This window comes from Podarcis raffonei, chromosome 2 (assembly GCF_027172205.1).
Source record: "Podarcis raffonei isolate rPodRaf1 chromosome 2, rPodRaf1.pri, whole genome shotgun sequence".
NCBI lineage: Eukaryota > Metazoa > Chordata > Lepidosauria > Squamata > Lacertidae > Podarcis > Podarcis raffonei.
The window spans coordinates 2,098,169-2,120,535 of NC_070603.1; the positions used below are offsets into that span (position 1 = coordinate 2,098,169).

General features: G+C 47.4%; 1 protein-coding gene across 1 annotated transcript in view; it reads left to right on the forward strand.

The window, feature by feature from the left end:
- The first annotated feature begins 21,688 nt into the window (after positions 1-21,688).
- Positions 21,689-22,367, forward strand: part of RAPGEF3 (Rap guanine nucleotide exchange factor 3) — a 51,636-nt gene continuing 50,957 nt past the window's right edge. The window contains exon 1 of the mRNA XM_053369739.1: positions 21,689-22,162. Within this exon, the coding sequence (XP_053225714.1) occupies positions 22,157-22,162 (6 nt within the window). The 5' untranslated portion in view covers positions 21,689-22,156. The remainder of the gene's footprint in view (positions 22,163-22,367) is intronic.

The following is a 22,367-nucleotide window of genomic DNA, read 5'->3' on the forward strand; positions in this document are numbered from 1 at the left end:
ACTATGTCTTTCCCAACGCTTCTTAGGCTTTGGGAGTGCAGACGTGGCAATCTGAGTGAGTATGGGGTTGGCATGAGAATCACTTACCTCATACACACTTTGACAAAGTCTGAGAATCTGCAGCCTAAAGACACCTCTCTGCTCCGTTCCCAACAGAGGAGACAGAGATCTGGCACAGTTCCATCTTGAGAAAAAATGTGTCCCCTCGGTATTGACCACTGAGAAGAGTACCAATGGCTCTCATGAGAAAGCTGGGCTATGAAAATAATCTGCTTTGACATATAGTGAACATTAAAAATGTGAATTCACTGTTTTTCCCACAGTAGCTGGGGTTGACCTATGTTGTTCCTAGTCAATTATTTTATGTTGACACTGATTTATGAAAGTGCCCGTGAGAAAATGAAAGCTGGTTATTGAAATAAAAAAAAGTAGGGGTGGCGAGGAGAGTGACAGAAATTAAGAGATTTTGAAGCCAGCTCAACAATTGAGTTATGCCAAAAAACATGATACTGGCTGGGTTCACACATAATGCTAAGTCATGGTTCACATGAGCAGTGACAGATTTAAGGTGGTGTGGGTGTCCCAGCACATGGGGATGCAAAATTGAGAAGATCCATGATTGAGGCGATCCATTTGAGGGTGCCAAATTTTGGCCTCATACAGGCAAAATATTATGAAAGATTACCCCTGACATAAACCCAGGTTTGCATTATAAACTGGCAACAAACCTTGACTTATGAGCATGGTCTGTTCATAGCCAATAAACCATGGGTAAAATGCTGGACTACAGGTACAGATGATCGGATGAAACCATGACCCAAAGTTTTGCATTATGTGTGAATGAGGCCACTGAGTTAGTTTTGTCTTGTTCAACTGAAAATGACTAAATTATTACAGCTTAGTATGAGCAGGGCTCCTAAATAGGTTTGGATTTGAAAGTGTTTTTACACATGAAACTGTGTATATACTTGTTTGTGTATATTGAATTTTGTTACATATACAGTAGAATTATTTTGTATTGTTTTTATAGTTCCTTTTGCTGTGAGATTGCTACAAGATATTTTATGTGAAGCAATTCATAAATGGAACCAAATAAATTAACTAATTAGCCTTCAAGAGACAACACAGTTATGCGACACAAGTTGTGTAGGATTGCCCTTGGCAAATCTTGAAATAACGCTTCCCTCCCCCATTCCAATTAGTTATGATCTTACTGGAGTCCAGATCACACAGCAGCCTGCTTGCAAGTAGCAAGTAGGGAAGCAGACTGCCTGATGATGCCCCCTTTGTACAATTCACATGTGAGAAGGATGTTCAATTGCACACACTCTGGCAAGCCAGAGCAGCGCACGGAAACACCGTTTACCTTACCGCCAGAGCGGTACTGTGCTTTCGTTATATACCAGTTTGCAAATGCAATAATTCCACCCCACAATTTAAAAAACAACAATCATTCTATGTCCTTCACATCAGCCTGTTGCACACACCCTAATTTCCTAACAGTGAGAGATTTCAGGTTTGCTAGACATTGGTTTCCTTGAAATGAAGATCAACAGAGTTGGTGGTGTGATGTCTTTGTGATCAATGCTTGTATTTGCACATACATACAGACTGAGCACAAGTTGGAAGGGCTCACAGCACTAACATTCCAACAGCTCTTGCTCCCCATTAGGTTTCTATCCCCTGCTCCACCCCGCCAAGCTGTGTTTGTTCCCAGCCAAGCCAAGACTGGACCCAGGTCTATTGTCCTCTTCAGGCAGAGGAGGGGAAAGGCCTCCCTACTGAAACCCACTGATGAAGGCAGGATCAATAGGATGTTGACTGAGTCCTTACTGTGCTACTTACTTACTGTGTAAGTGGTATGAGGGTTGCATTTAGCTTGGTGCAAGTGGTATGGGAATGCTGCCTTTGCAGTTCTGGGAGTTGGTGCCAAGCATTAAAGGATAATGCCAGCTCACATGCTCCATTTGTTCATGTGATGGGCAGCCCAGGGACAGCCAGGAAATATAATATCTGAATCAGCCTTTTGATTCTCATTAGCAAGCATGGGGCTTTAGAGGTAAGAGGAACTGAAACTGCAAGCAGTGGCTTAAGGGGGGCCATGTTGAGACAAATCAGCATTTTGAAGGGGTGAAATAAATATACACAAACATCAAGTGTACCAAAATTTAAAACTGTTAAAACTGCTTACTCATTCCTTCCCAACCCCTCCACCAGATATCAATGCAGGAAGTTACTACTACTACTACTACTACTAATTCATTAGTTATACCCTGCCCATCTGGCTGGGTTTCCCCAGCCACTCTGGGCAGCTCCCAACTGAATATTAAAAACACAATACAGCATTAAACATTAAAAACTTCCCTGAACAGGGCTGCATTCAGATGTCTTTTAAAAGTAAGATAGTTGCTTATTTCCTTGACATCTGATGGGAGGGCGTTCCACAGGCAGGCGCTACTACCAAGAAGGCCCTCTGCCTGGTTCTCTGTAACCTCACTTCTCACAGTGAGGGAACCACCAGAAGACCCTCGGAGCTGGACCTCAGTGTCTGGGCTGAACGGTGGGGGTGGAGATGCTCCTTCAGGTATACAGGACTGAGGCTGTTTAGGGCTTTAAAAGTCAGCACCAACACTTTGAATTGTGGATGGAAACATACTGGGAGCCAATGTAGGTCTTTCAAGACTGGTGTTATGTGGTCTCGGCGGCTGCCCCCAGTCACCAGTCTAGCTGCCACATTCTGGATTAATTGCAGTTTCTGAGTCAGCTTCAAAGATAGCCCCACGCAGAGTGCATTGCAGTAGTCCAAGTGGGAGATAATCAGAGCAGGCACCACTCTGTGAAGATGGTCCACAGGCAGGGAGGGTCTCAGCCTACGTAGCAGATGGAGCTGGTAGACAGCTGCCCTGGACACAGAATTGACCTGTGCCTCCATGGACAGCTGTGAGTCCAAAATGACTCCCAGGCTGTGCACCTGGCAGGCACAGTTACCCCATTCAGGACCAGGGAGTCCTCCACACCAGCCCACCCCTGTCCCCCAAGAAGAGTACTTCTGTCTTGTCAGGATTCAATCTCAATCCGTTAGCCACCTTCCATCCTCCAACTGCCTCCAGACACTCACACAGGACCTTCACTGCCCTCACTGGTTTCGATTTAAAAGAGAAGTAGAGCTGGGTATCATCCGCATATTGATTAACACCCAGCCCAAACCCCCTGATGATCTCTCCCAGCGGCTGCATGTAAATGTTGAAAAGCATGGGGGAGAGGACAGAACCCTGAGGCACCCCACAAATGAGAGCCCAGGGGTTTGAACACCAGTGGCGTAGCGTGGGTTGTCAGCACCCAGGGCAAGGCAAGTAATTTGCACCCCCTAACCCGTGGATTTGTGCCCCCTAACCCTAACCCCCAGATGTTGCGCCCGGTGCGGCCGGCCCCCCCTGCACCCCTCACGCTACGCCACTGTTGAACACTCATCCCCCAACACCACTGGACACGGCCCAGGAGAAAGGAGCGGAACTACTCTATAACAGTGCTCCCAGCCCCCCCCCCAGACAGTCCAGAAGGATGCCATGATTGATGGTATCAAAGGCCGCTGAGAGATCCAGCAGAACTAGGAAGCAGCATTCACCTTTGTCCCTAGCCTGCCGGAGATCATCTACCAGCACGACCAAGGCAGTTTCAGTCCCATGGTGAGGCCTGAATCCCAACTAGAAGGGATCCAAATGGTCCGCATCCTCCAGGCGTGCCTGGAGTTGTTCAGCAACCACCGCTCAATCACTTTGGCCAAGAATGGAAGATTTGAGACTGAGCAATAGTTGGCCATATTGGCCAGGTCTAAAGATGTTTTTTAAAGAAGCGGTTTAATCTCTTTCAGTGGGTCTGGGAAGGCTCCCTCACAGAGGGAAGCATTCACCACCCCACAGAGCCCATCGCCCAGCCCTTCCTGGCTTATTTTTATGAGCCAGAATGGACAAGGATCAAGAAGACAGGTGGCTGGTTTCACTTGTCCAAGCAGCCTGTCTGCATCCTCAGAGGTAACAGATTGGAATTGATCCCATATAACATGACTAGACTCTACCATGGGACTAGACTCCAGCACTCATAGAATCATAGAATCATAGAGTTGGAAGAGACCACAAGGGCCATCGAGTCCAACCCCCTGCCAAGCAGGAAACACCATCAGAGCACTCCTGACATATGGTTGTCAAGCCTCTGCTTAAAGACCTCCAAAGAAGGAGACTCCACCACACTCCTTGGCAGCAAATTCCACTGTCGAACAGCTCTTACTGTCAGGAAGTTCTTCCTAATGTTTAGGTGGAATCTTCTTTCTTGTAGTTTGGATCCATTGCTCCGTGTCCGCTTCTCTGGAGCAGCAGAAAACAACCTTTCTCCCTCCTCTATGTGACATCCTTTTATATATTTGAACATGGCTATCATATCACCCCTTAACCTCCTCTTCTCCAGGCTAAACATGCCCAGCTCCCTTAGCCGTTCCTCATAAGGCATCGTTTCCAGGCCTTTGACCATTTTGGTTGCCCTCCTCTGGACACGTTCCAGTTTGTCAATGTCCTTCTTGAACTGTGGTGCCCAGAACTGGACACAGTACTCCAGGTGAGGTCTGACCAGAGCAGAATACAGTGGCACTTTTACTTCCCTTGATCTAGATGCTATACTCCTATTGATGCAGCCCAGAATTGCATTGGCTTTTTTAGCTGCCGCGTCACACTGTTGGCTCATGTCAAGTTTGTGGTCAACCAAGACTCCTAGATCCTTTTCACATGTAGTGCTCTCAAGCCAGGTGTCACCCATCTTGTATTTGTGCCTCTCATTTTTTTTGCCCAAGTGCAATACTTTACATTTCTCCCTGTTAAAATTCATCTTGTTTGTTTTGGCCCAGTTCTCTAATCTGTCAAGGTCGTTTTGAAGTGTGTTCCTGTCCTCTGGGGTGTTAGCCACCCCTCCCAGTTTGGTGTCATCTGCAAATTTGATCAGGATGCCCTTGAGTCCATCATCCAAGTCGTTGATAAAGATGTTGAATAAGACCGGGCCCAAGACAGAACCCTGTGGCACCCCACTAGTCACTCTTCTCCAGGATGAAGAGGAACCATTGATGAGCACCCTTTGGGTTCAGTCAGTCAGCCAGTTACAAATCCACTGAGTGGTAGCATAGTCAAGACCGCATTTTACCAGCTTCTTTACAAGAATATCATGGGGCACCTTGTCAAATGCCTTGCTGAAATCAAGGTAGGCTACATCCACTGCGTTCCCTTCATCTACCAGGCTTGTAATTCTGTCAAAAAACGAGATCAGGTTAGTCTGACATGACTTATTTTTCAGAAATCCATGCTGACTATTGGTGATCACAGCATTCCTTTCCAGGTGCTCACAGCCTGTTTGCTTAATGATCTGCTCCAGAATCTTCCCTGGTATTGATGTCAGACTGACTGGGCGGTAATTATTTGGGTCCTCTCTTTTCCCCTTTTTGAAAATAGGGACAACATTTGCCCTCCTCCAGTCTGCCGGGACTTCGCCTGTTCTCCAGGAATTCTCAAAGATGACTGCCAGTGGTTCTGAAATCACATCTGCCAGTTCTTTTAATACTCTTGGATGCAGTTCATCTGGCCCTGGAGACTTGAATACATCTAGACTAGCCAAGTATTCTTGTACTATCTCCTTAGTTATTCTGGGCTGTGTTTCCTCTGCTGAATCATTTGCTCCAAATTCTTCAGGTCGGGCATTGTTTTCTTTATCGGAGAAGACTGAGGCAAAGAAGGCATTGAGGAGTTCAGCCCTTTCTGTGTCCCCTGTTTGCATTTCACCATCTTCTCCTCTGAGTGACCCCACTGTTTCTTTGTTCTTCCCTTTGCTACGAACATACCCATAAAAGCCTTTTTTGTTGCTTTTAACCTCTCTAGCAAGCCTGAGTTCATTCTGTGCTTTAGCTTTTCTGACTTTGTGTCTACACGTGCTGGCTATTTGTTTGAATTCCTCTTTGGTGGTTTCCCCCCTTTTCCATTTTTTGTACACATCCTTTTTTAATCTTAACTCAGTTAAAAGTTCTTTAGATAGCCACCCTGGCTTCTTTAGGCACCTTCCATGTTTCCGTCTCATTGGTATTGCCTGAAGTTGTGCTTTTACTATCTCCCTCTTAACAAACTCCCAGCCATCATGAACTCCCTTTCCTTTTAGTATTACTGTCCATGGGATATCACCCAGCACTTCCCTAAGTTTTATGAAGTCGGCTTTCTTAAAGTCGAGAAATTGAGTCCTAGTATGCACTCTCCCACCCCGGCCCTGCTCCCATGGTGGAGTCTACCGCCTTCCAAATCTGAGTGACTTTATCTGCAAAAAAGGAGATCTTGGGGTCCCTGCCAGGCCCCAATGACAAAGGGGGTTCCAATAGAGTGCAAACCACCTGAAAGAGTCTCCTGCTGCTGTTTTCTGCAGATGTAATAGAGGCAGTGAAGAAGGTCCTCTTTGCCTTTGCTATTGTTACTTGGTAGGCTTGACATTGAGCTCTAACCCGTGTCCGCTTTGATTCAGAATGAGTTTTCCACCACCTGCGCTCTAGCAGTCTCAACGATTGTTTCATCACCCTCAGCTCCAGGGAAAACCACGGGGCTATCCAGGCTCCATGCAATCGGAGAGGGTGCTTCAGCGCCAGGCAGTTGAGAGCCCTGGTTAACTCAGCATTCCAGCGGGCCACAGGGAATCAACTGAAAGGCCATCAACATGGGACAAACATCCCCTGCTACTCTCTGGAAACCATTTGGATCCATTAGGTGGCAGGGGCGGACCATCCAAATTGGTCCCACCTCCCTGCAGAGAGGAAGAAGAAGAAGAAGAAGAGTTTGGATTTGATATCCCGCCTTTCACTCCCCTTCAGGAGTCTCAAAGCGGCTAACAATCTCCTTTCCCTTCCTCCCCCACAACAAACACTCTGTGAGGTGAGTGGGGCTGAGACACTTCAAAGAAGTGTGACTGGCCCAAGGTCACCCAGCAGCTGCATGTGGAGGAGCGGAGACGCGAACCCGGTTCCCCAGATTACGTGACTACTGCTCTTAACCACTACACCACACTGGCCCTTCGAGGAAGGGTCATGGAGAAGTCCAGTTGATCTGAAGTGATCTGACCATGGTACTTCTTTTGTTTCACCAACATCCATAGAGGTAAACACCAGGTCTAAGGCATGTCCGCGGCTATAAAGGTAAAGGTACCCCTGCCCATACGGGCCAGTCTTGGCAGACTCTAGGGTTGTGTGCCCATCTCACTCAAGAGGCCGGGGGCCAGCGCTGTCCGCAGACACTTCCGGGTCACGTGGCCAGCGTGACATCGCTGCTCTGGTGAGCCAGAGCCGCACACGGAAACGCCGTTTAACTTCCCGCTGGTAAGCGGTCCCTATTTATCTACTTGCACCCGGGAGTGCTTTCGAACTGCTAGGTTGGCAGGCGCTGGGACTGAACAACGGGAGCGCACCCTGCTGCGGGGATTCGAACCGCCGACCTTTCGATCAGCAAGCCCTAGGGGCTGAGGCTTTTACCAACAGCGCCACCCGCGTCTGCGGCTATAAGTTGGGCCAAACATTCAGGGACAGCCCCATGGAGGCCATGCTTTCCACGAAGTCCCGAGCGGCCCCTTGTAAGGTTGTGTCGGCATGGATGTTAAAATCCCCTAGGACAACCAAACTAGGTGTCTCCAGAAGCACATCCGCCATGACCTGAAGCAGCTTGGGCGGGGAATCCTTGGTGCAGCAGGGAAGTTGGTACACCAAAAGGAATCCTGTACTGCCCCTATTGCCCAACTTCCAGAACATGCACTCAGAAAACTGGGTCTTCCCAACAGGACTCCTGGTGCAAACTAATGACTTCCTAAAAATCACTGCAAACCCCCCCCCCCGCCCACATGACCAGGGTTGCTGTGTGTAAGAGAAACCTGGTGGACAAGGAGCAAGGACAGGCCCATCTGTTTCATCCAACCAAGTCTCTATCACACATGCCAGGTCAAATTCTTCATCCACAATCAGGTTGTGATTGAGGCCCACTCCCCGGCAGCCCTGACCCTTTCCCCTTAAAAAGCCAAATACAAACTATAAAAACAAAGCAAAAAACAATTATGCTTGAAGGGCAGCCATGTGTTCAAGTCGGTAAGCAATTTGTTTGCATAACTAGGTCTTCATTGCAGGGTTACAGCCCCCCCCCCAACAAAACACCCTCAGAAACTGGGAAAACACCCTCAGAAACAGTCTTCTTAGCTCTAATTAATAAAAACATAGAATAAGTTGATTAAAAAATTCCAAATGTTGACATTTAAATTGTCAATATGAAATTTCAATTTTCAGTGACATTATCTAACAGATTCAGAAACTGGTCCTCTCCTTGAGTTGTACACACTATTAGTTTCTTTTTTCTCTTTTTTCCTTTTAAAAAATCATTTTCAATTTTATAAGATTTGCACATTGACATTTACCAAAATACAAACTGTACGTTTAAAGCACATTTAGAGCATCTTGATATGTTGGGTAGCTCAACTGGTAGATGGGGCAGGGGACTCTTAATCTCAGGGCGGTGGGTTCAGGCCCCACATTGGGCAAAAGATTCCTGCAATGCAGAGGGTGGACTAGATGACACTCAGGGTCCCTTCCATCTACAATTCCATGATATTATTTCCTCCAAAGAATCCTGGGAACTCTACAGGTTCCAGGATTATGTGGGGGAAATAATGTACACAAACAGCATTGAACTCTTTCCCTTGGAGACCCTGAGATGGAGGCTGCCTATCACGCCCCCCTTGCCCACCCCATTAGCAACCCAGGTGAGGCCAGTCCCTTAATGGAGTGGCTTGTCCAAAAAATACTGGCAAAGACTGGTAATTCCACAATGTTTCCACAAGGGGTCCTCATTCACTGGCTGTTAACATCCTTCTAAAATTCCTTCTTTCGCTTCTGCCAGGTTGAGAGAGGGAGACTTCTTTCTTTCATTCCACACCTCAACGTACATCAGAATCTCTACCACATCCTTCCTTAATTATATTCTGGATTTCCCCCTAAAACAAAAACAGCCCAAAGCCCCAGGCCTCTCTTTTCTTGCAGAGAAGGAGCCCCGTCTTCTTCATCGCCCCTTTTCTGCACCTCTTCCAGCTCCAGTGTCTCCTGTTGTGAGATGGGAAATACTGGACCTCTGCACTTTATTCCAGATGTAGCTGCACCATCAATTTGTAGAACGGCATTGCAATACTGGCAGTTTTATTTTCCCGAGATTCCCTGTCTTGGGCTGTATTCAATGTATCTTGAAGTCAGCACTAAGTATGGATTACTACAGTGGGTCTCCCTCCCTCCCTCCCTCCCTCTCTCCCCCTCCCCTCCCCTCCATTCTAGGGGTTCCTCCCACCCTCCACAGCAGAATAGGGTTGGGTACAAGGGAAGGGGGGGTTGCTGAAATCCCATTGTGCAAACAATAGTTGTCCTAATGGGACCAGTTACTTGAAGACTGCCTGTTAGATCTTCCCCTTTTTCAATTGTTTCAAATACTGAATTAATGTTTTCCATGAACAGTTCGTTGTGATTTCATATACACACACCCTGGTTAGTCACAGCCTGTTCAGACCCATCAGTGGGTGTGTGAAGTTAGGAACTTCTGTGTCAATGGGCATCACTGGCCACTCACTTTCCTCAGATCAGGGAGGTGGGGAACCATTTACAAACTTCTGGGGGCCACATGCCTGCGCTGAGCAGGGCCAGAGGCAAGGCTGGAGCAATGAATGTGAAGTTTGTTCTGTAGGATAGTTTCTACACACATCCAGGCGGCCAAGAGGCATTCTCAGAGTTCAGGGACACATTTCAGCTGGGCTAGAAGACTTGGGGAGGGTGTGGAACCGGGCGGGGGAGGGTGTGATGGAGGAGGGTGGGTGGCCTTCGGAGGATCCAGGATCCAAAACAGAGCCTTGGAAGGGTACATTTGGCTCCTAGGCCTGAGATTCCTTTCCATGTACACACCATGGAGTCCAATATACCCCAAACAACTATTTTGACTGGATCAGTCTCTAAATAAGCACTGCATTAGATTCCATACAGCCCAGTCAAACTCCCTATTCCATCCTATTTCTTGAGATGCTGAACATCCACTTTAAAACATTCCCACAAACATTTATAAAAAAAAACAATGAAGGTTTCTATAGGAATTTGATTCTTCCCTTCAACCATATGGGCAATGCCAAGACACTCAGAGCTGACAGTCCACAAATAGCCATTCTGTTGTAACTGAAGACATTGCCAATCAGCTCTTCCAGGTAGGTAGTAAACTGCAGTATTGAAAATGACATTTCTCCACCCAATCTAATCTAATTTTAGCAAATAAATCACACCATCAACCCATTTCTTTCACAAAAAGGATTGCCTCCTTGTCTTCAGATCTAGGTTACCCCATATAGTTAATTTCACAGGAGAGTAGGGTCCAAATGTAACTGATGAGACATTGTTTGCTCTGCCTTGCTGGTCACTTAAACTGCAGGTGGAAGTGATCCTTTTTATTGCCATCCACCCATAAAGGGATGCCAAGTACGTCATCTCTAAGTTTGCACATATATTTGCATAAAAGGAAACTTGCCAACCATTTCTGTGAGCTAAAGATATGCCTTATGATTTCAACTTAAGATTTGGAAAATTGAATCCTGTTTCCAAATGTGTAAGATTGATCATATAAAATAGAATCGAGGCTGCAATAGTGTCTATGACTACAAAAATTCCAGCCAGAGATATTGATTAAAAATATTCTAAACCATCCTTCCAGATCCCAGGGCAATGTGCAAAGTGCATGGTTGACTAGTCATACCAAAATAAAATACAGAAACCTAAACCCTTCCTCCCTCGCCCCACTATAAAATAAACTTACATTCTGTAAGTTCAAAACAGTGGTGAGAATTTGAAAACAAGGTCCAGTGTGTTTCCAGTGAACTGAGATGGCGAGTGCTGATAGAAATGGGGCAAAAATTGATCTAAGGAAGGAAAAAAAGCTTGGTATCAGCATACTTAGGAAGGCTTGCAAAATGGGGCGAGGGGACCTTTCCAGCAATCCCAGTACACCAAACCAACAAATCCAGTAAGTTCTTGTGTTCAGTAACAGTGGGAAAATAAAAATAGTAAATTATGAGGCTGGAGGGACAGCATTTCCTGGAGGAAAGTGTTGCTGGCCAATTGGAACTCTTAAGAGAAACTCCTGTAAATTATTGACTAATGACCCATCCTTATTTGGAAAGCACCCAAGGAATGATACTGGATACCCCTAATGCCATTCATTTTCTAACCTCTCTCCCTATTCTCTGTTTTGAATCCTTGTTGAGATGCCTACATTGCAGGGGGTTGGACTAGATGACCCTCGGGATCCCTTTCAGCTCGACAGTTCCATAATAGGATTCTAGATCTCACTTCTGAATTCATAATCTAGTTCTGACAAGAGGCTAGCCCAATGTTTGGAATCATCTTAGTCATGAGATCTTGCCAGAGAGCATTCCAAATGCAATTTTGTGACCACCAGTGCTATATTTCACTGTGAATTCTTGAGGAACAATGCGGGGGGGGGGGAGAGAAATTTGCGAGGACCACAAAATTGCACAAGGCTAGTCAAAACTACCAGGCACATTCTTCAGAAGCCAGAACAGTGGACTGGACTGCATGTTTCAGTGTGTTATACACTGTGTTTTAAAATCAATAATAAAAACAAAAAAAATCCCTAAAGTGGGATTTGAGCCCCGGCGCCTCGGGGACATGCTCAGTGTGTTGTTAAGTCACCACACTGGCTCTCACACTCTGTGTTCAAGACTACTGGGTGTTGCGTTTAGGTTTCATATGCTCTGCTCTTAGTTGGATATATTATTGAATTTTTTGATATTGTTTACTTGTCTCTGTAGTTCCTTAATAATTTGAAAACTAATAAAAATATATTTTTAAAGAAAAGAGTACTTTAAACTTCTTAGAGGTCTTTTGTTCTAGTAAGCAAAATATTAAAACAAATAAATGTGAATTAAAATCGGTTCCAGGGCTGATGATTATTCTCACTTATAAAGTGTCCATGGTGAGAGCAAGTGTGCTATAGTAGAAAGAGAATACTTTCTTGTGAACATGAACCAGACCTGGGTTCAAATCCCTGTTAACCCATAAAGCCAGGTGACCAGGCATAATCTCTCATTCTAAGCCTACCTCACAAGATGGTTGTGAAGGTCTGGGGAGGAGAAAAGCCTCCTGCACACCACCCTAAATTCCTTTGAGAGAGAGGATTCAAAATGTGATAAATGAGTAATTAACCCCATTCCTGGCTGTTCCTACTGCCCGTCCCTCTGATGTCTGCATCCAGGCACCCACTGACCAACTCTGGGTGTTTCTACACCATTTGTCCCTACCAAGGATTGTGTGGACTGCCTGGTATGAAGCGCTGGTGCAGAAAAGCCCCTCTCAGTGTCGGACTGTGTGATCCTTTCCGGAGTTTCCTGCACTTCCCCATCACGGTCCGCCTCCCGCTTCTCAGGTCTGCGTCACAGTCCTTATCTCCCACATCTACTCTAAGGTCAGGAAGCATGGAAAGCAGAACAGGTCACGCCTGTCCCAAGGGAATGAAACCAAGCCAGATTTATTTCTTGTTGGTGGCGTTGGGGTAGGGGAAATAGGGTTTTTCCAGTTGAAAGGAAATAGCTGCAAATATTTTCCTTAGGCAATGGCATTGGCTAGGCTGAGGTGGCTGCCCTCACTCAAGTTGCTTCTGGCATCATTCCTACGGTTGCTGTTTCTATTCCGAGGGGTCCAGGGATGGTTGCGGTCCTCTTCTCCAGAAAGCACGGGGGGGGCTGATGCTACATCCCAGCAGGGCCCCTCCTGCAGCTACGTAGAGCGGGGTTGTGGGGATCTTAGGCCTGCAAGCCAAATGTGGCCCTCGGGACTCACCCTGCTCACCAGTCCTTCTTCATGCCCTTCCCAAATGCTCTTTTGGAAGCCTCTGGGAACAGCTGCTGCTGCTACGATGGGAAATAAGGTGGCCAGCCGACCAGAAGGAAAACCTGGCTGGACTTGCTCTTGGCCTTTGGCAGTAGTTGATGTATAGAAATCAGCAGGTAAAACTGCCCGTGGCACAGGATCACCTGCTAATTCATGCTGATCCAAGCTGCACTGTATTCACAGGGACTTGAAGGAAGGTTGGCATCCCAAAGGCATGCTTTGCGATAAAAGTTCTCTTAGCTCAGTTTGCAAAGGGGTGTTTTTGAAAGCTCAGTTTCCTTCTTGAGTTCTGCTATTTGCCCAGGACACACACAGGCACTCACACACAAAAACCACTCACACGTCAACACATATATGTGATGTTAGCAGCAAGCCTGTCTGGGCCTGTTGCGGCTCTTAAAAAAGATTAATGATTACTCAGATACAGGTAGCAAACGCCAGTTAAATAACCTGATAAGTGTGAGATAGAGCAGAGCTCAGGTACCTGCATTTGACATGGTGGAAAGAGCTCTGTTTAATGGGGCAATTACAGGAAATCAACTGGGGCTGCTGTTCACATCCCTTCCCCCTCCACCCCAAACCCAGCAGCTTTCATTTATCACTGGATTAGATGTTTGCAATTGGTATAAAAGATGCAGGGTGCGCATAGTGGTCAGGACCTAGCAGCTTCTCATTGCTTTGATTTAACAACATAAGAGAAAAAATTATACATAAATACAGATATCCCTTGCACTTCAGCTGCAGACATCAGCAGGTAAAGCTTTTTTTGCAGCAGATAGAAATATTATTGCCACCTAATCATAGCTATCAACCTTCCCTTTTTTTGCAGGAAATTCCCTTATTCCAGCGCCGTTTCCCCACTGCTTCCCACTGCTATCCCGGACTGTTAGATATCCCGTAGACTGTCCCCGGGACAGGTGAAGCTGCTGATCCCTTATTTTCGAGGCTGCTGATCCCTTATTTTCAAATCTGAAAGTTGACAGCTATGCACTAAATGCCTGCAGATCAAGGAGCAAAGAAAGGCACAGTTACAAGCCTAGCTGAAAAATTGGCACTCCTGTATTGAACAGTTTCATACCAACCCTGTAGGTATTGTGTGCAGGGGATTAGAAGCAGTGTGTGGTCCCTGAACAGAAGTTTTATTATCTTCATTGAATGAGTCTAGACAAGTGCATAGAAATGAGAGGGTTTGTCAAAAAGTGTCAGGGAAAGGATGGGGAATTCCAGGAGGAACTGGAGTTGTAAGCTGAACCTCAGGTGGCACAGGAAAGACTTTCCTGGAGACGCTGGTCTTAAAGAATTCCTTTTAGGAAGAGCAGGGGAGGAGACCACCTTGGTCAGGTGCAAAAAGAGGGCGTGGCTCCTGCGGGTTGCGAACGTGCCTACAAATGTAGTTTTGTAGAAGAGGACATTTCAGAAAATGTAGGCACTACACCTGCTTAAATCCCCCTTCTACACAACTACTGTATTTATGCAAATCTCATGTGCACCTCAATTTTTGAAACCTTGAAACCAAAAAAGCATTTGCTGGTGAATGTAAATGCGCCATTGAATCTAATGCGCACCCTAATTTTCACGACGTAACATGGCCAAAAAAGTTGTGCATTACATTTGAGTAAATACAGTATGAAAGGTGCAGGAGCCCTGAGCTCTTTTTGCATCTGGCAACCCTATGGCTAGCTGTGAAGATTGGACTATAGTAAAGGCACTATAATACAAGGCAGAGCTTTGCCAACTTTGCCTTTTGAATATCAGAATAACTTTGATGGGTCGACAAAAATCCCTCTGGAGCAGCATCCTCTTCAAAAGAGGGACCGTCCAGATGCTTGTGGGAATCCCACCAGGAGGAGGGCCTGCTGTGTGCCTCCCTCCTGCCCAAGCGCCTGAGGAATGGAGGGGTTTTATAATGAACTCTCTTGTTGTGGAACATGAGTGCATTTAGTTTTGTTGCAAACTCACTTTGAATGCAAAACCTCAGGACAGGGGTATATAAATAAGCATGGCAGTTCCATTTGGTCATGAATTCTGCCAAGAAACTTCTTTTGTTCCCATGGCACCATTTGGGGGTCTGGCTCAGGGCTAGATTACCAAATAGGCATACTAAGAACATGCTGAGGGCACCAGCCAAGCAGGGACACACACACACACAAGATAGATAGATAGATATATATTGGAAAGAATTTAACATTTGATTTTTTAAAAAAAGCATTGGAGTAGTTTTGTTAGACTCCACTGGACACTCTCCTCCCATTTTTATTTTCTTTTTCCTACTTATTTATTTTGAATTACATGAGGAGGCACCTTGATTCCCCCCCCCCCAGTGTTTAAGTTCTCTAAAGGTCCTTGCGTAGGGCAGGAGACTTTGACTCTCTTGGGCCAGCATTGTAGGAAGGAAGGAAGGAAGGAAGGAAGGAAGGAAGGAAGGAAGGAAAGGGAGGACGGTCTCTTAACTTAGTTAATTGACTCACTGGGCACTGACTAACATGCCAGACTAAGTCAATCTCGAAGCACAGCCTTCATCTTGGATGCCCTGTGGAATCATGTACTGATCCAGTTTACAATCCGATTAACTGTGTAATGCTGACAAATTATAGCCAGTGACAGAGTTTGCAAGTTACTTTAAACCACAGTTACGATTAACTACGGTTTACTATGCAAGTATCATCAGGCCTAAAAACAAAGGCTGCCTCTTTGAAAGGTGAGGCCCTACAAAAGGCAATTGTCAGCTGCCTTACCTGAGACCAAAGCTTGAATCTGGCCAGGGAAAGGGTGCAATGCAGTGGTGTGCAGTCAGTGGACTGGGGGACCTAAATGTTTCCCTGGCGCCTCCTTCCAATGGGTCCAAGAGCCCTCCCACTACCTTTCCAAAGCCCGTGCAGCTTTGGGAAGGAGGCCGCAGGGCTCCAGCATCAGGGGCGTCTTACCCACAGAGGCGCAGGGCACCAAGTTCTGGAGGGCGCCAGGGAAGAGGCGGAGGCTGGATGCAGCACCTCCCGGCATCAGCTCGCTGCCCTCGCCCGCCTCTGCCATGCCACGCTGAAGCAGCACTGCACCCGGAGACTCCGTTTGCTGTGCCCACCGCGGCACGAAGTGGCCAGCTGAGCTGGGAGGCACCGTGTCCAGCCTCTGCCTCTTCCCCCCAGAGGAGCCACCCTCCAGCCACTGCCCGCCTCCTCCAGCCCTGCCGGCAGCGCCGTCCTCCCTAAAAAACTCTGGGAAACGGGGTGGGTGGGTGGGTGTGCCGGAGGGAGCTTTGCACCACGGTGCGGATATGCTTAAGATGGCCCTGTCCAGCATCCTGTCAGAGGCCTGGTGTGTCCCTTCCAAAGCCTGGGAAGCTTCTGGCCAACTTAGGGAGTTGCTCATGCCTCACAGGACACCTGGAGGTCAAGCGCACTCCCCTCCCCCCGCAACTACCCTCACAAGCTGGTACCTCTAGCCCTAACTGTTCCCCTGTGAAAAGTTTCACCACACGCCACTGCAATCATAATAAAGTCATGCGTCTGCTGAACTGGGCTGTGGCCTACAGAAACATACAATAGAATATGTTTGTATTCAGGGTGGATTTATGGGCAGTTTGGGTTTCATTCTCACGTGTTAAATTAGCATGTAATAGCTTGAAAGCCGATGTCTTCAGTGGCTGCTGCTATGAAATTAGTCACTCTGTTCTTATCTTGTATATATTTGAGCCTGACAAAGAAGTGGCACAGACCTGCGTTGTTACCTCTATTCTAGGGAGGGATGACTCTTTCTGTTATACAGCGAAGTCTACCAAAGTCATAATAACGCTGTTAGGCTCTAAGGTGTCATGAGACATTTAGATTTTGCTGGAGAAAATTAGCAGTTCAGTCTGGTGTGTGTTTCCTTCAAAACAGATTTCACTGTGTTCTGCGGGGCTGGACTAAACACCCATCATCCCTGGCTGTTGATGATGCTTGTCGGAGCTGATGGGAATTGAAGTTTTCAAGGAGCAGGGATTAGTGTCATAGCACCATTTCCTGTGGATCAGTAAGGATATCCTTTCCTGGTTGGGTTGCTTTACAAAATAGACAGTTCTGAGGGAATCTCAGCCTGTTTTCCCCAATTTGGATTTTTTTTCTACAGCAATAGTACATTTGAAGATAGAACAGAATGCTGCACCTGACAGCCCCCAAGTGTATTCGAGACAAGTATTTTGGAATCTTCACAAACCTATTCTGTCTTTATTGCCTTTTTATTTCTTCCTCTAGAGTTGTGGGTGTACAGTTGGTTGGCTGACACAAGCAAAGGTCCAGTGAGGAAAGGACTCTTCTGCTCGGGTCACAGTTGCTGGGTTTCTGCAGGCATCTGGTTGGCTGCTGTGAGATCTGAATTCAGTGGCCTTTGGTCTGATCCAGCAGGGCTCTTCTTATGTTAAGTTCTATCATGCTGCTGTCACTCTCCTCCCTGGCCCTGCTTTGCACCCTACACTGCTTTTTGCCTGGCTGGAATGTGTCCCTGAACTCTGACAATGGCTCTTGCGTGCCTGGGGGGAGGAGGAAGAGAGGGGGTGAGCCTGTGAAGTAACTAGCCTACTGGACAAAGGGAGAATCCACTTGTGTTGCTCTGCCCAGTTTTGCCTCTGCACACCAAACTGCCATGGACCTCAGGTTTCTGGAATTCATGGTGAGTGAGAGTGTTGTAATTGTGGGCTGAGGACAACAGCACAAAGAACAAATATATCCATCCCATCTAGCACAGCCCCCCAGTGTGGACAGGAAACACTGAGATAGATTGGAGAGGCCTAAAACTGAAATGCTCCTGTGTGGACAAAGATGCATCAACGCACATATGGAAACAGCGACCTAGGATACTAGGATAGCCTAGTATGGACACAGCCAAAATCAAAGGCACAAGCCAAGGGCCCAAACATCCGGCATTCCGAAGGCAGCCTCTGTATATCTCTCTCACGCATGCTCCTTCCTTGAAGCCTTTAAGTAAGCTTCTAAGATTTTACTGGCCATTAGAGACAGCGCTATCATAACTGCCTAATCTCCAAACTCAATCTCCTTGTTCTCATTTATGCCAGTAAAAACTGCCATGAGCCAGGACTGAATGGAAGCTCTCCCTGTGCCTTAGGAAACCTGGCGCTTATGTGTGAAATCGATCAATTTAATATTTCATACAGACCAGCTCATCAAATCTGGTGGCTGACGGGTTGGTGTCCCAAGGTGCAGGGGGTGATATTTTACTGGGTGATTGACCTGTGATGCAGGCGAATATTGGAATAGGACTGGTTCAGTTGAGCAATTGCTTAATAAACCCATATGACTCGTTTCAACGTGGTTAACAACTGAATTAATCAGTGTGGTAAGGTTGTGGCTTGTTTTTGAATATTGTTAATCTGAATCTGATGACTGATTAATTTTTGCAGCTTTTTGAATTTGATTCAAGATAAGTCTGGTGTGTTTCCTCTGTGTTAAGTAAATAAGGCCCCATGAAGGACTGTGTGTTTCTGAGACATGGGCTTTAGAGCAGAATAGTTAGTACTGTATTAACTAATTGTTTTAGAATATTGGGGACATTCTTCTACCAAATAAAATCTAGCCCAAAGTTGTACGAGCAACTGTGATGCTACGCTGATTTTTCATTATCTTAGATTCTCTTAACTAAGTTTTGCATTTTTCAAGATGCAGAATTGTTTTGTTAAGGTGAGAAATCCAATTATCCCCAAATTGATTTAACTATAAATTATCTTTCATATTCTCCCCACTACATCTTTAGTCCCTGTCTTGGGCAATTAATTCTGTAGATAAGATCAGTTTGGTCCACTGAATGAGGTAACACCATAGCATAAACAGTTAAGTATAATGTGTTGCATTATGTCACGGAACTTCAGTGGATGAAATCATGTACTCAGCACCATGTCAGATGTCATTTTTCTTGCCCCTAGATGTGGCAAGGAGGAGGGACCATAGCCAGGGCCGTCTTACCCATTAGGGTTAGTGGCACCCTGCGCCACGGCACCTGCCCATCAGGGACACCCAGCAGCGGGAGTCCAGGATTGACTGGGAACAGCTGCAAGAACATGCTGGGCAGTGGCAGCGGCTCTTCCTACAGCCAGCCATGCTCTCTTGCTTTCTGCCTGGGAGAGGAGGCAGCGGCAGCGGCGTGCAAAGCTATGCAATATCCTTCTCCCAGGAAAAAGGTGGAGGAGGGATTCGTTCAGGTTTGGGGCGGTGGGAGGGGAAAGCGGGGGGGGGGGGCGCGCACTACCATTAGGACTCAGTTCAGAGGTAAGGATGGACTCAAGAGCGCGCTCTCCATGCAGTTAGTGGTTAAAAACAAGCAAACACCAACAAAAAGTCCTTTAAAGACGGGGGTGGGTTTTAAGGTCCTATTAGATTCAGCAGGGCTTACTCTCAGGTAAGTGCAGTTAGGGCTGCAGCCTTTGTGACCCACGTTTTGGGTCCTTTTTAGGTTCAGGATGTCACTGCTTTACACACACACACCCCACCATATTTGAAAACGTCAACTTTGTACTTAAACACAAATTGGCCGGGAACTTCATTGTCTGTGTCTTTATCAATTTATTTAAAGAACAATAAACTGGTGATTGCTTTAACTTTTTGATATGTAGTAATTTGAATCATGAGGATGAATTAGAAGAACTGCTGAGTCTTGAATGAGTCTTGCTTTGAAATGGAGGACTTCATTAGATTTTCTTCTGCCTTTTCATTTTATTTTGTTCTAAGGACTTGTTAGAGTGAAAGTGTGGTGTCAGGTCCCTACAAAAAGGTCAACAACTCTCGGGAACCTTTCCTTAAAAAAGGTTGACAACTCTGGGAAATGGGGGGGGGGCGGAGGGATCTTTGCACCACAGCGCCGGATATGCTTAAGATGGCCCTGAGCATAGCTCTGTGATGAAGTGCATGATTTGAGTGCAAAAGGTCCCAAGTTCAATCCTTGGCATTTCTAGATATGCCTGGGAAAGACGACGGCCTTATATCCTGACTGGCCCCCTGTAGACAACGCTGAGCTGGATGGATCTGCAGCCTGCCTGACTTAATATGTCTGCTTTTGCTGCACATGTCTATCTGTGTGTTTTAATATTATACTGAGAATAGGAAGTATGTTTATAGGTATTTTAACATGTCCCCCATCTGACTGGGTTGCCCGAGCCAACCTCGGTGGCTCCCAACAAATTTGTTTAGTAAAAACACAATACAACATCAAACATTAAAAACTTCCCTATATAGGGCTGCCTTCAGATGTCTTCTAAAGGTTGTAGTTATTTATCTCCTTGACATCTGATGGGACTGGTTTCTAAGTCACCTTCACTGGTAGCCCCACACAGAGCACATTGCAGTAATCTAAGTAGGAGAACCAAAGCATGTGCCACAAAGGCCCTAAACGGCCTCGGTCCAGTATACCTGAAGGAGCGTCTCCACCCCCATCATTCTGCCCGGACGCTGAGGTCCAGCGCCGAGGGCCTTCTGGCAGTTCCCTCATTGCGAGAAGCAAAGCTACAGGGAACCAGGCAGAGGGCCTTCTCGGTAGTGGCACCCGCCCTGTGGAACGCCCTTCCAGCAGATGTCAAAGCGATAAACAACTACCTGACATTCAGAAGACATCTTAAGGCAGCCCTGTTCAGGGAAGTTTTTAACGTGTGATATTTTACTGTATTTTTGGTTTTTATGGAAGCCGCCCAGAGTGGCTGGGGAGGCCCAGCCAGATGGGCGGGGTATAAATAATATATTATTATTATTATTATTATTATTATTATATGTGCAGGCAGGTAGGATCTCAGCTGGCGTACCAGATGGGGCTGGTAGACAGCCGCCCTGACCTGTGCCTGCATGGACAGCTGTAAGTCCAGAATGAAAATGTAATTACAGTGGAACCTCGGGCTGTGAACGTGATCCGTGCGGGAGGCATGTTCGCAACCTGCAGCATTCGCAACCTGCAGTGCCATGTCTGCGCACACACGGGTCGTGATTCAGCGCTTCTGCGCATGTGCAAAGTGCAATCTAGTGCTTCTGCGCAGGTGCGAAGGCCGAAACCTGGAAGTGACCCCTTCCGGTACTTCCGGGTTCGGTGCGGTGCACAACCCGAAATCACGTAACCTGAAGCGTCTGTAACCCGAGGTACCACTCTATGTATTAAGTGACTAATTCAGACTAACATCATCCTAAACATGCAGCCCTTGAGGATTTTTTGGGCACCGCCAGCAACATTTGAGGGTCTCCCACCAGCCCTTGCTCTGCCTTCTCAAAGCCAGGTGTGCTGGGCGCTCTGGCTTTTAAAATGTGTTTCTGGGAGCGGGGTTTTTTGGTTTGTTTGTTTTTGTGTTTTTCTGTTGGGAACCGCCCTGGGATCTTTGGATGAGAGGCGGTATAGAAATTATATAAATAAAGAATAAACATAAAACAAACCAATTCCCCCTCCCGCCCCTTGTGACCGATATAGCTCTTCCCTGCCTCCTTGTTCGTGATGTAGTAGCTCTTCATTCGCCCCTTCTTCTTTGGCCCGGAGCGGGGGCACATTTTGCGGTCTGCCTGGGGTGCCAAAATATCTTGGGCCGGCCCTTGTAGGAGGGCGTTGGGGCCCGTTTCTTTGCTGCTTTCTGAAGGCTGCCGAGGCGCTGGTCCGGCTGCTTCGAGCTCCTCCAGACGTCGCTGCCTGCCAGGTCCCTTCCCCAGCCCCGGGTGGGGTGGCGCGGGTGGTGGGGCGTGGCGCTCCCGGCCTCCGCGAGCGCCTTTTGCAGCCCAGAGCTTCCGGGCGCCGCGCCAGGCGCTCTCCTGCCTGCCTGCCTGCCTGCCTGCAGCCCCGGCGGCGCGTTGTCGCGCTCTTGCTCGCCGGGCTGGCGGAGAGGGAAGGCGCTGCCGGAGCCCCCGCTCTCCGTCCTGGGCACGGCGGGCGGGCGAGTGTGGGACCAGGAAGCCCAGAGCAAGATCCTGGTGGCGGCTTCTGCTCCAGCGCCAGCGGGCGGGGGCGCGCGCGTGTCTAAGCGGGCCAGCCGGCCAGTGCTGTTTGCGTAAAGCGCGTACCGGCTCCGAAAAAACCGTCGCTTCCAATGGGTTCCGCGTTGGCTTCCTCGGGGCTTCTTCTGCCCGAGGATGGTTCGGCTGGCCTCTTTTCCCCGTAAGGTCATCCATCCGGGCCCCCCAAGAGAGCGCCCCCACTCTGGACAGGCTTCTCCAGGCGGACCGAGTAGGGGGCATGAAGGTGAGTGCGTGGCGCCCGAGGAAGGTTACCTGTTGGCGACAGGTGGGGTGCGGGCTTGGCAGAGCCTCGGATGGATGTGCGGGCGCCGAGCTATAAGCAGCTAAGTTAAAAGCCTGCGAGAAGCGGCATCAGCCGAGGGGAAGCCGCAAAAACAACCCACCTCGTGACACCTCCAACCAAGGCTAACGGATGTTTGATAGGCACA